The following is a 12,982-nucleotide window of genomic DNA, read 5'->3' on the forward strand; positions in this document are numbered from 1 at the left end:
GACCCAGTTATCTTTAGGATTGGATCCCTTATGAGCCACCTAGGTAGGGAGCCTAAAAGTATTATCGAGAAGCACCAGATGAATTTCATAGATACTCTCACATTCCAAGTTCAGCTTCTAAGAAAAAAGCCATAGCTCTGGTAAATGGTTACATATACCTGTGGCTACTACTGGCCAAGTTTCTCCTGTAAGAAATACCAAAGCTTAGGACATTCAGCTGGAAATGCTTCCTCACCTTCTACATTCCATTCACACTGCTTGACTACCAGGTGTGATTAGTACAGTAAAAAAAAAAAAAAGTTTAAAAGTCAATACTTGAGCTGGTCCTATGCTCATGAAGCCCTGGAAAAATCTTCTATTGGATTAAGAGTGGTTGCCTGACATCTTTCCCCTGGATATATACTACCTGCCATGAGGATTGCTACTGTGCCACTCAGATTTCTAAATCATTTACATTCCCTTGCACGTTATCACTGTAAGAAGAACAAAAGAAGAAACCCAACAAAAATAGAAGAATATTTTAAAGGCACTAAAGAGCATTGTTTCACTGTGCTACCAAACAGATCACAAACTTAAATGAGAAACTAATGCCTCTATAATGTTAATGTTTAATAACCCTTCAGCTAACCATGCACCTATTTTTAAGGTGCCTCCCACCTCCACCCTGAAAGAGGAAATCGCACCATGGTCACCTCACGTGTGCCAGAAGGACGTACCTAAGGAGGCAACTCAGCACAAGTTAAACGAGTGAAGGGCAGTGCTTTGCAGGAGCACTTCTCTGGCATACCAATCAAATGCAGTAAGAACACACAGGCTGATCTGAAATCTGACATTTAATAGCATGTCAGGTTCAGCTCTGAAGGCTTCCCAGTTGGACTTGGTTTAGTTCCTCTCACCTGCCCTCTCTGCAAGAGGTAAAAGCAGGCTTGACCCCTTCCGTACACAGCGCAAGGAACAGCCATACGACACCCTACTGCATTTTATGCATGGTTTCAGAAAAGCAAACTTTGCTCTATTTCCCCAAGCTCCTCAATATCGAGGTATTACAGCTGCAGCCTGACAGCTCCCCTGGAAGAGGCAAGCTTTTAACCCCAAACCACCCACTCCTGCCCCAGGCCGCAAATGGATCTGGCTGGGACTCGAGTCCCTGCACCAACCACTTCACCATCCGCCATCTCCAGGAAGATGAGGAGAACACCCGCTGAGCAAGGGGATTTTACCTAATTCATTTTTGAGAAGAGCAGCAATGGTAATGGCATCTCCTAACAGCCTCACTAGCTCAAAGCTATTCATTTCAACATCTCCTGCATGAAATCACCGTGCTACAAAACCAAACAACATAATATCTAACAGCCTGAAAGAGCAACAGAGGCACTAGCAGCTAAACAAAGTTTCGGGAAAGCTAATAACTGCAGTCCATCATTTCATCTGAGGCCAGCGCTGTCCTCAGAGAAACCTCAGCCACTGCTGCCACGGCTTCGGGCCGAGCACAGCAGGGAGAGGCTGAACGTCCTCGGGAAGGGGCCAGGGCAGAGCCTGTGGCCAGACCCTTGTCACTTCCATTCATTCTGTCACTTCCTGCACCTCCCTCCTCTGTGCTAGGGAAACTAATGGGAACCGAGTTTATGGACGTGTGCACTACGCCAAAACACACCTCAAGTCCGTATAACAATTAAATCAGAGGATCAAAGTTCAATCGTTAGATAAAAAAACAATAAAAAGAGGCAGACCAAAAACTTTCCTATGCATTTGCAGTGGTCATCAAGCAACCTGTTGCCAATATACACAATAAAATAAGATCATGGGGGAATATTATGAAAGGAGTTCACGGCTTTTTGGTTTAAAACCCCCTGCCTATTACTAATTTTCTCTCATCCAGATTACAAGGGTCATTTCAGTAGAATTTAAACTGATTTTTTTTCAAATTGTTTCAGGTAAGTATTTGCCTTTTTTTTAAAGAAATTCAGAACATTTAGCGTGTTTCTCTCTCTAACCATCTAAAAATGTTTCCCACAAACTGTTGCAGGTTTGTCCAAAAATTAAGACAGCAACAGAGATCCTTTGGCTCGGTCACTTCCTTCAAGCTTTTCCAAACCCATTAAACTGGTTTAATGTATTCTGATAGGTATTCAGTGGTCTAGAAGAAGGCAATTTACCATTTGGCTCAGAATTCCACAAGCTGTCAGAGACACCTTTCCAGTTTGTATTTTCTTTGTCGGCTTCAGCTAGTTAATGAAAATTGGATCATCCCTCTTAGGAAAATTGAATATTCATATGAAACTGCCAAAAAGCCTCCCTGGAAAAGACAAGGCAGGACAGGCATCGAGGTAAGGACTCCCGAACATGCTCTTTCAGCCCAAGCAAGGAGGCTGGCCCAGCTAGGGCAGAATAGGACACTCCCTGCTTCTATTTCCAGGCATCTTACTGCTTTTTCACTAAGGTAAGTAGAGCTGGGAACCCATATTTGTCCTCTGATCCAATGCTAATTACGTGGAGTTCCTTTAGCCTTCATTTCTTATCCCCTCCAGGAATAGCCTTAGCAGGCCAAAGTCCGCAGCCTGAGCAGGCTGGGTGAAAGCCCCTTGGTCACCCCGTAACACACACCTTCTGGCAGGAGGTGCCAGGCCACGAGCCGAGCGGCCCCAGCCACCAGCTGAACACCCCCCAGCCACCCAGGTGTCACGAGTCCCTACAGAACAGCCGCACTGCTGAAGGGACAAGTTGCACTTACGCTCAGTCGTCTGCATTTCTACAGGGACTTGACACGTGTGGGAGCAGACTGAATGCACCAAAGGCATCTTACCAAGATGTTCACCAGATGTCCTTCCTTACTGAGAGAAGCTGGAGTCCTGCACGCTAAGGCCACTTCCCACGTGAAAATGCCGTCATCTTAAAGCGAGTCAGCTTCCACCTGAGTCTTCCTGTAAGCACTTTTCAGCTGTACCAAGCCAACAAAGGATGGAGAGAGCTTCCAGAACTGGTAAGGCTGCTCTCAAGGCAGCACTGTGCTTCTGCAGTCACAGTTCTGCAACCTCGCACTTGCACCCAGACTTGGCTTGCAGCCATCTCCAAAATAACATAGCAACAAGCTTAGAAGATCCAGATGCAAAGGCAGAATGACTCAGGTTTAGGATTCCATTCCAAGTGGTTTCCTTCATCCCTGCCTGCCTGTGTCACTTGTTCTGGCCCAGTTCATCCATCATAACTTCCAGGTTGATGGAAGGTTAACTTCATAACTTCATAGCTGCTGATCAGGATTACTTCCCACTGCTTCCGCTAAAAGCTTGCATGTCCAAAAAACCTTCTCATGAGACAGAAAGCAGATTCCTCTTTCAACACAGATGGTTTTTTTCTGTTGTTTTCTTTTATTACTGAAGACAAAGCTTATCACTAATCCAAGACAGAAGGCAGTAAGGCATTCCAAGCCCAAAGCACAGCTACCCAGCGCGGGCACTCCCCACCCAGCATGTTTTACTGGCAGTTGTATTTGCCCAGACCAAGTCCCCTGAGAGCAGGCAAAGTTTCAGCTCTCAGCACAGCAGTGGAAACACATTAGCCATTGAAACCGCATTAAAAGCCAAGTACTAAAATAGCTGGCTGTAAGCAGTGTAAGTGACTGTCCAGCTGAAACTAGGTAACACCACAATAGCTCTAGATACAAAAAAAATCAGTGAGAAAGCAGACACCGCTATTACAGACACACGGAGCAGTACCACTTACAACAAGTGCAGATTAAATAACTAAGATCCTCAATTTTTGAGGGAAAACAGTCATGATGGAGAGAAAGAAACGTTCACAAGGCATGGCTTGAAAAGAATAGCTAGCACGGCAACCAAGAGGTGAAACAGAAGGAGTACAGGGCACAGCCTTGCTCCAGTGCTTGTGTGGTGGAGCAGGGCACGATACCAATTGCATGGGGTATTTTGCAGGAATATTAACGCACAGCAAATCTATTCAGCCAGGCTGCATTCCACGTGGATGATCCAAGAAGAGATGGCCAGCCCACAGAGGAACATGGTTTCTGCGTGGCATTAGGAATAACCCTGGAGGTGAGAGCAAGCAAGTCTTTTTGCCCTGCTCTTTCCCAGAGTGGGCACAGAGTACTTGAGAGATGTTTTGAAGTTAGCTGATTAAAAAAAGGTCATCTCTACATTGCACTCTTGTAATTCAAGGAGATAAATATAAAATTGAAAAAAATGTGTGAGAAAGAATTAAAATCAAGTTGTGACTGCAGAAGTTTGACTACAGTCTGCAGAGGCACGTACGGCGCGGTAGGAGACAGGCACGCCACACCGCTCTCCTCCAAGGAGGCATTTCCTTCCTGTATTAGGAACTGAGGACGATTCATTGCAATATGCCTAAAGACAAGAACAAAAGAATGAGTTCAAGCTTATCAGCTCTTCTGGTGGCACTGCCAGGTTCTCAGCACACAGCAGCTAAGCACTACTCAGGAAGTTCAGGCTCCTAAGGGAAGACCAGGAAAACGCTGCTCAGACCTTTCAGATCCAGACCATCACCACTTCAAGTTGTTGCAAGCTTCGACTTCTGCCAGTGGGCTACTACCGTAATGTATTTCAAGAGACAGTATGTCAGCATGTTAATTAATAACTGTAAGGAGATACAGGAACACTTTTACAGGCTAGAATGTAGTCTGTTTGCAGTCGTTTGTAACCGAGACCTGCGCTGTTTTTCACTGTAGGTGGAAATTGTTATTAATATTGTCAGTGTATGTAACAACACTGAGGGTTTGACAGAAAAACACTACACAGCAATAAGACTGATCAGTAGTAACTGCTCTCCTCTCCTTACTTGCCTATTGCAGAAAGGCAAGATGGATGTAAATTTAAAGTGTTAAACTCCATGAGTTTGACAACGTGACTCCCTGGATTATCAAGGCTTGCCAAAACCTCTCCTGTTCAGACGACAATTCAGATGCATTGTGTCTGCGACCACTGCACCCTTTTGTTTTTTGGCGGGGCTGGTGAGAATACCTGTTGGCAAGCTTGCAAGAAAGCACGTGATGGCTGAGGGGACTTCTACGAGAGGAATTTCCTCCCCATGCCAAGAGGCTTTAAATGCTCTTTCTGGTCTGTCTAGAGATACCTAACACAAGTGTGAGGCTTACCTCCGTGGGGGACACAACCCTCCCTGCATGCCCCCCACATTCCCAGCACTGCAGTAAATGCCGGCTCCTTCCCTGCCCCCAAACCTCTTCAATTCTCGATGTAATTAGGAGATAATTTTAACTCTCTCACCAGATTGATTGCACTGGTGCTTAACTGCACTATTAAGCAAATCAGGAGCTGACACGCGGTGTCTTTTCCATCTGACGGAGCAATGCTTGGATTTAGCAGGGGGAGGGAGAACTCCAAAGACAGAAGATCCACCCTCAGATCACAGCAGCACACAGCTACGGCTGCTGGCACACCAGGGGAGCCCTGCACACCTTGTCAACCCACCTGGCATCCACCACCCAAGGTCACCCACGAAGGACCACGCAGCAGCTCGGCGTTGGAGCTCCAGCAGCACCACTGTTCACAGCTCTAACAGCCAACGAGAGCATTTTTGCTGTCTTTGAGTAATGACTGTGCAGAGGCACTTCCTAATTTGTTTTTTACAACCCTGAACCCTGGGATTTCCCCGTGACATTTTGTAACAATTGGTATTAAAGCACGTCAGCTCCAACTCGGATGCTGTGCATTGTGTTTAGTACGTTAGCACCTTCAGTCATGTCTTCTGCTGGCAAAAGCCTCCTGCACCTCACATCCACTCAGAAGCAGATAATTCAAACCAACACAGAGTTAGTACAGTGCCTAACAAGAAGGTTATTTCATTTCAAAAACCACACATTGCTGCTCGTGTGCTGCAAAGGGAGCATTTTGCTCCCCATTCCACCCTGCAACTCCTTCAAGGATCCTCAACCAACCAAGCAAACAGCTAGAAGTCATTTAAAAAGTCATTGTGCCCAAACCAAGAGCCAGAGCATCAAGACGACATGAACAGGCCGGTGTAGAACAACTGCTTGCTCCTTTTAGGACAACCTGCCCAAAAGAACCGTGACACCAAGCCTCCTGCAGCAGCAGCCTCAGCGAGGCCAGCTACCTGCTCAGCAGCCAATTCCCCCACACCTTACCTCTGAACCATTAAATATTTCTTCCTCCACGGTGCGGGAAGGAAAGGCCCTTACCGCATCATGGTTTTGTAGCAAGGGATTTACAGCCCCAACAGCAGGCGCTTTGCAGTCCTGCCCGTGACTGGAAAGCACCTAAAAACCTAATGCTGTTTTGTGAACGTCTTCCTTCAGATCCTGTTCGCTCCTCCCAGGTTCCTAAAAATCCACGTGTACTTCCCCTGTACCACATTTCACCTCGTTCTGCAGCTTGGTTCTCACCAAATACCACTGCCAGCCAGCCTAATACGATACAGAAAGAGCAGGCATCCAAGCCTCCGCTTCAAAGATGGGCCTGTACAGCTCCTGGCTGACAACTGTCAGCTGGTAGTGAAGGCTGAGATACTGACGGAGCTGTGAGCTAGTGGCAGTGCTTGCTCCTCACAGGAGGCACATTTCAGGAGAGCCACTTGGGTGGCTGCCACCTGCCACCTTCTCCTTTCCCGTGTGCTATCGCACCTGGGAACGAGACGAGCCTGACAGAGACCAAGCAGAGATACGGTGCCCCTTCAAGGGAACCTCACGCAGCAGAACCCCCTGAAGTACAACACAACCAACGTTTTGCCGACTTGACCTTAAATACAGGCTGCCAGCACCGTGATGATCATCACGGCAGCCCTTTGCCTCACCGCGTCAGCCAAGTCCAGTTGCTGGCACTTCGCAGAGCTCTAGGTTCAAGCACCTCTGCAGAAACCACCGTGGCCATCGCAGGAGTTGCCACCAGAGCTGTGGAACAAACCACACGAGCAGGAGAAGGTGCTCAAAGTCAGGTGGCTTTTTAAAAAACTGTTGCTGACAGCACGTATGATTTGTACTGCGGGCACAGTTACAACGTTTTGTCGGAGAGTGGTAGCATTTCAAAAGCTTCTGCCACCATCATCGCTGCATCCATCATCCGGCAGCAGCTTTAATAGCTATCAGCAACAAGATAAGGAGCAAATTCACGAGCTGTCAAAGACAGCACCATTGGAGGAGCTCAATGGTGGCCGTGCCACCAACATCGGAACAATTTTGTACAACTTTACGCAAGCTGAAAGCAATTGTTTGTTGGACACGAAGCAAGAATTAGGGACTGAGTCTCCCCAAAGGGTTATAAATATTAACACAAAACAAACTCCAAGGAGACACCAGAGGACTATTCCTGGGCTTTTCCAGAGCTCTGTGGAACCAAAGCAAGCTGCAGAAAGCAGAGATCTTTCCATGCATTTCCACCGCATCACCAAGCCGCAGGCCGAGTCCTTAAACATGAAGACAATAATCTTGGGAGAGTAGTGAGCTAGCAAGCCTTGAACTTGCCTAATAACCATGGTCATCTGGATTTATTCATAATAAATTTGCAGAGCAAACCTAAAATACAAGAAGCGACACATGGTTGGGCTACGCCGCGTATTAGGCGGCCTCAAACATGACATTTGCAGCTGTTACATCAGTTGTCACCAGTCGTCTAAGAACTATTCACTCACAGAGAGGGCTCAGGTACTCCAATTTAATTATTATTATTATTTTTTTACCTCTCTGTGAAGCTGTGGGGGAATAAGAGCGGAAAGCTTTTTTCCTGCTGTTACATCAGAACCAGAGGCTCAGCTGCAGTTCTCCGGGAGCAAATCCAGGGTGGTGAAGCGCGAGGGAGGAAGCAGATCTGTGTCAATAGGCTCGGTAGTGTAAGTGGAGTGTGAATAGTGAGGGAGAACAGAATCTGCTACGAAATGCCAGATACAAACCTGGAACTGGGAAGGAAACCAGTTCCTACTTCTACATCCCCAAGTTTCCTGTTTACTGTGACTGAACCGTGTTCACAACACCTACTTTCTTCAGGTGTGCTTGCTGGTGTGTTATCCTGCAATCCATTGATCTCCATTACAACCCAGGGAAACTTGCACGTCTGTTTCCTTCCAGCAGCAAGGCCAAGAAAATACTTGACTGAACTGAGCAATCTTCATTAGCTTCTTGGCTCGCAGACACCAGGAAAAAGTTATCACTGGCTCACACAAAGATATTCAAGGATATTTAATGGAGTTAAAATATTTCTGGCACAGAAACAAGGAAGCATTGCAACGCTTGTTTAAGTTTGCTAAAATACTTGAAAAAGTACTTTCTAAGCAAATTTATCCATGAGATCACTGCTTTACGACATACATCAGGTCAGTTAGTCACAAAATGACTTGCCAGGACAGGAGGAAGGCAGCAGACACTGCAGAGCAGTCCCCGACACATGCACGTGGACGTCCCCAGGTACCCCTCATCCCTGGGGTAACAGCCCGTGTGAGAAGCCATTCAAGTCATCTCTCAACTGAATTATTTTTGCTTCTTAAGCCAAAAGAGGGAGTTCAGGTAAATACCAAGCAATTTATCGGCTTCCCTCAAACAAAAAGAACATTCTTCCTCCATTCAAGGAACTTTATTCCTTCCTAGGCACGGCTTGACGCAGACAGCAAACCAATCCTGTCCGACTCAAAGTACACAGGTCAAAATACACTACCTGACTGCAAACCACAAGCCTTGCTTTTGTCCTGCTCCCTCTCAGGGACCTTCCATTTCGTCCTAGGGGCAACTTCCCAGCGCTGGAGGCTGCCACGGCTGTGCTAGGCAGGAAAAATGGCAAGGACAGGACTTGCACAAGTCGTCCCCTCACCAGAAGCATAGCAGAGCTTCTGGTGTTAGATCGCTTTACAGAATCCAAGAGTAGATGAATCATCAGGATAAGATTAAAAGGAACTGGCTTTCTAACACCGCCGGCGGAACAAAAATTGGATTGTGGAAGATAAAACTTTTAATCCTCAAATGTGTTCTTCTTGGTTTGCTTTCCCCTCAGATGGATGCTATCATGGTGATGCATCAACGGCTACTAGCTCACTGTAATCCTGCACTCCGGGTCTCAGAGAAGTTATCTTCCAGCTCTGTCTGGGATCTGTTTAAATATTACCCAGGCTGAAGGAAGAATAAATAAATTTAACTATTGAAAACAGAGGCCATTTATCTCACAAGATGGGAACAGGGACAATGGGCTATGAATAATGCAGAAGAGGTAAGATACAAAGTACGCGGTTCAGTCTATTACCTGCAGCCTGAAGTGGGTATAAAATAGTTGACGATATTGGAGTGCAGAAGCTGTTCAACCCAATTACAGAATAAATATTTTAGAGTAATTTCTCAGTTAAACATGTGGAATTCAGCTGCTAGTCGGCATTTCACCCAAGGACACGGAGGGAGGGAAGCAGGCAGAAAACCTGTCCTCGCGTTAGAAAAAGGCTAAAGCCGAACAAAGTCTTGAGCAAAGACTTCTGGAAGAGAGCGTGCCCTCGCAAGGGCAGAGCTTGAAAGGGTGCAGAAGGTGGGGAATAAGCATCCACACCACGCACTGCCGGCACCTGCTCATGCCTGCAACAGCTTCACGCAAACCAAAGAACAACCAATGCCAACGTGAAGAGCAAAAGCTCTATTTATATATATATTTTGGATAGCTATGACCCAGCAGCAACTTGCCACCCTCTGTGCTTACAGCCCCTCTTCTCTTCAGGGGAGCTGCAGGACGTACGCTTGCTTTGCATGGCATGTTTGCTCCGTGCTCGGGCTGATACCTGCACCCTCGGGTTCCAGCCTTTCAGCAAGCCTCCAGCTCCGGGATCACAGCACCTCAGCGTGCCCTCCGGCACGCGCCTCAGAACCTTGCTAAAGCCGGTATGCCACTTAGCGAGGCGTTTTCTCAAGTGTAACTTCTGATTTTCTCCTCAACAGATGCCCGAAGTTAATAATTCTGCTTGGGAAGGTATGATTTCAGGCTCTTTGGGAAAGCATCCCTGCCTCCCCGATCCTCTGCTTTAGCTACTCAGACAAAATCACAGGGCGAGAAAGCACATCACAGATGACTTACCCCACATTTGCGCACCTCATTTCACCTGCACACTGCTCTATCCAGAGGTCACAGGGAGCACAACGGGTACCACAACACAGTTCCCACCTGATAACGCCAAGGTAAATCACTTAGGCCAGTTATGATCCGTGCTATTTCCACGTGGTTTGCTTCACAGAAGGATGGGGCACACAGAGAACTAAGCAACTTGAAATTCTGGAAGAATACTCTCAATTCCCTTTTGGACATAATAGAGCTATTTCTCAGGGCTTCTGAAAGGAAAGAACAGAACCTGTGCAAAAATAGGACCTCACCGGGATCCCCAGGTGACGCCAAGAGAAAGGGCATTTTGCACATCTGCCCAGGCTGTAACTGGGGTATTTATTGAGATTTTAGTTTTTTTTCCTGAAATACCTACACCTACGAGTAACTTCATAGAGGCTGCCAGCCACCATCTGGGAAGGGGAAGGAAAGGAAGCATGTTCACTAAAGCTAATCTTTGCTCTAGCTAAAAAACTGAGTTTCAGATTATGACTTCTTAACCACATCTTTCCTTTCAACCCCCAGTGCTCATAGCAGCAAGGATATCTGGACAAGGAAAAGGCTTCGATCCACATGGACCCAGCTTCCTTCAAATGCACAACTAGAATAAAAAGAAAGCGTCTGAAAAGCAGAGAAGGGAAAAGGAACAGAGCTTCAGTGTAGGTAGTAGGGAGCAGCAATGGATGCTGAGCTCATCAGCTGGAGTTCTTGAACATCTGAAAAAGCAGAATGGCTGTTGTACCCCCTTTTAACAAAGAATAAATGTTATTGGATTTAATCAAGCCTGGCAAAAGCCTCCTTACATAATCTTTGTGGTTGGCTGAACAATACTGCAACGCAATATAGCTCTGGGATATGACCAAGCAATTCCCCAAATCTCTACCTTCAATAACAAGGCAAGTCACTGAGTAGGAAAACTCATTTGCAATAATCAATCCTAAATGCATTCACCATTTCTACGTGTATTGTTTACCTGAAATGACGCTCGTGCCCAGTGGCTGGTTCACCAGAGCACTGATCTGAGGCAGTCATCACTGCTCCAAGCATAGCACTGCATTTACTGGCTCAAAGCACACGTACCAAGAGTCACATACTTTAAGATGTATTTAAATCAAAAAAGAGATCTTCTCTAAATAAGCTATTTTTCTGACTTATCCCAACTGAAGTCAAAATATAAATATCCAGGTCAAACGCAGCTACCCTAGGAGTACCTGGTAGGTCAATAAATACTCCAAGCACATGGACAGAGAACTCAGTTTTTAAAAAAACATGAAGTTACTAATCACTGCAAGGAGAGGAAAAAAAATCTAGCCTATACAAGCCAAAACCAAACCCGGAACCAGATACCTCTGCGACTTCCAGAAGAAATAAACAAGACTTGATAACTAACTTAAAAAATTGCTATAATGAGCTAAAGAATCAGGAAAGCTTTCTTGCAGAAGAGAAATGAAGTGTCTACACCTGTAAAAAAATAAAAATAAAAAAAGCACTGTCCGTGCTTCCTTGCTGCAATGACAAAAACATATTTAACATGATACATGCAGCTCTAAAAGACTGGAAGGTGATCTTCGTGATTAGATATAATCCCTTCTCCCAGCCTGCATTTTTAGAAGCAGCTGCCTCTAAAAGGCTAACATTTCAAGGCTTCAGAGAATACAGTAATTAAAATAAGCCTCAAAGTTAACACGCACAAGAATAATCTAGGCATCCTTATCACAAAACCTTCAAAGCCTGAGCTGACTTCTGATTCTGACCTAGACAACACCGTGCTTTTGACTTTATCTGCACTGTGATTAAAAGAAAATAGAGCTGTAACTGCCTGAGACTAAAGAAAATGAAAGATGCTTCCTCATACCATGGCACAGTGCTCACGGGGAGCTGCGTGTCGCTGCGGTGCCCAGGACGTTCTCCTTTTGACTGCTTTCAGCCGTGCTCGAAGCCTGTAAATAAATAACGAGCAGGGAATCCCAGCAACGCTCAGGGCTGGGATTTCTGCCCGATGGCAGGGCCGACCAGAGCAACCAGCATTTTCGGCGGAGGCTGCATCCACTCTGCTACCATCGCCCAAAGGGATGCAAGCAGGAGAAGCCCCAGGGCAGGCGTTTCCTTCCTTTGTTGTGACTTGGAGCAAGGATTTCCATGGGGCAAGACTTGCCGCTCCGCATGCAAACCACTTCCATTTAGGTGAGGAGGTGCAGCAGGCAAGGGGAGGCTTCCCCACGCTCCCTGCACACCCAGGCTGCTGAGAGGTGAGGACACAGACCGGGGCAGGTTGCCACCAACAATTTAGCCCTCGTCCGAAGGACTTGGGGAGAACTGCTGCTGTGCTAACGGCACCGAGGGGAGCACACGAAGCCTGCGTTGCTCCCCCAGGCAGTGCTGACCTGCGGCGCAGGCTACGCCAACACTCCACTATCCTCCCGGCTTGGCACTCACCTGAGAAGTCTGTTCAAATAGTTTTGGATCCTAGCAAGAGACTCCATTTCCAAAGCATCACTGTAGTTACAGGGCTCAATGGGCACAGAGACTTCAGCAAAGGGACTGAGAAACACGAGCTTGCAAGCAAGGCAGGATTTTTCAGACCATTACTCGTCTAACAACTATTCTGAAGTATTTTCATCTATTTTTTATTTCAACTTGGAACAGCCAGAGGCACAGAAATTTCTAAAAAGCCTGGCTTCACAAGGGGACAGAGGTGCTGCCCGCAGCAACTCACTGCTTGTCCTGACACCAAAAGCACAAGGACACCAGCAACCACGACAGACCTGTTCCTGCTCGGCACGCGGTACGTTCCACCCGTGGTGTGAGCGGCTCCGACGGCAGAAACCAAACAAACCCCGCAGCGTGGCAGCTGGGGAATTCATCTGCAAAGAGATCTGTCTAGATCTCACCTACGAACAAGCAGAAGTTCCTTGGGATTA

General features: G+C 46.6%; 1 protein-coding gene across 8 annotated transcripts in view; it reads right to left on the reverse strand.

Annotated features, from left to right (window-relative positions):
* MCU (mitochondrial calcium uniporter) overlaps positions 1-12,982 on the reverse strand; it is a 73,766-nt gene that overhangs the window by 20,546 nt on the left and 40,238 nt on the right. The window contains exon 1 of one of the 8 annotated variants that reach the window (XM_035329909.1): positions 11,917-11,966. The exons of 5 other annotated variants lie outside the window; for them this stretch is intronic. In XM_035329909.1, coding sequence (XP_035185800.1) covers positions 11,917-11,919 — 3 coding nt within the window. In that variant the 5' untranslated portion in view covers positions 11,920-11,966. Of the gene's footprint in view, positions 1-7,975; positions 8,033-10,471; positions 10,477-11,916; positions 11,967-12,982 lie in introns of those variants that run through there. 2 more of the 8 variants (XM_035329908.1, XM_035329904.1) reach the window with 2 other exon arrangements.

Source organism: Oxyura jamaicensis, chromosome 6 (genome assembly GCF_011077185.1).
Source record: "Oxyura jamaicensis isolate SHBP4307 breed ruddy duck chromosome 6, BPBGC_Ojam_1.0, whole genome shotgun sequence".
NCBI lineage: Eukaryota > Metazoa > Chordata > Aves > Anseriformes > Anatidae > Oxyura > Oxyura jamaicensis.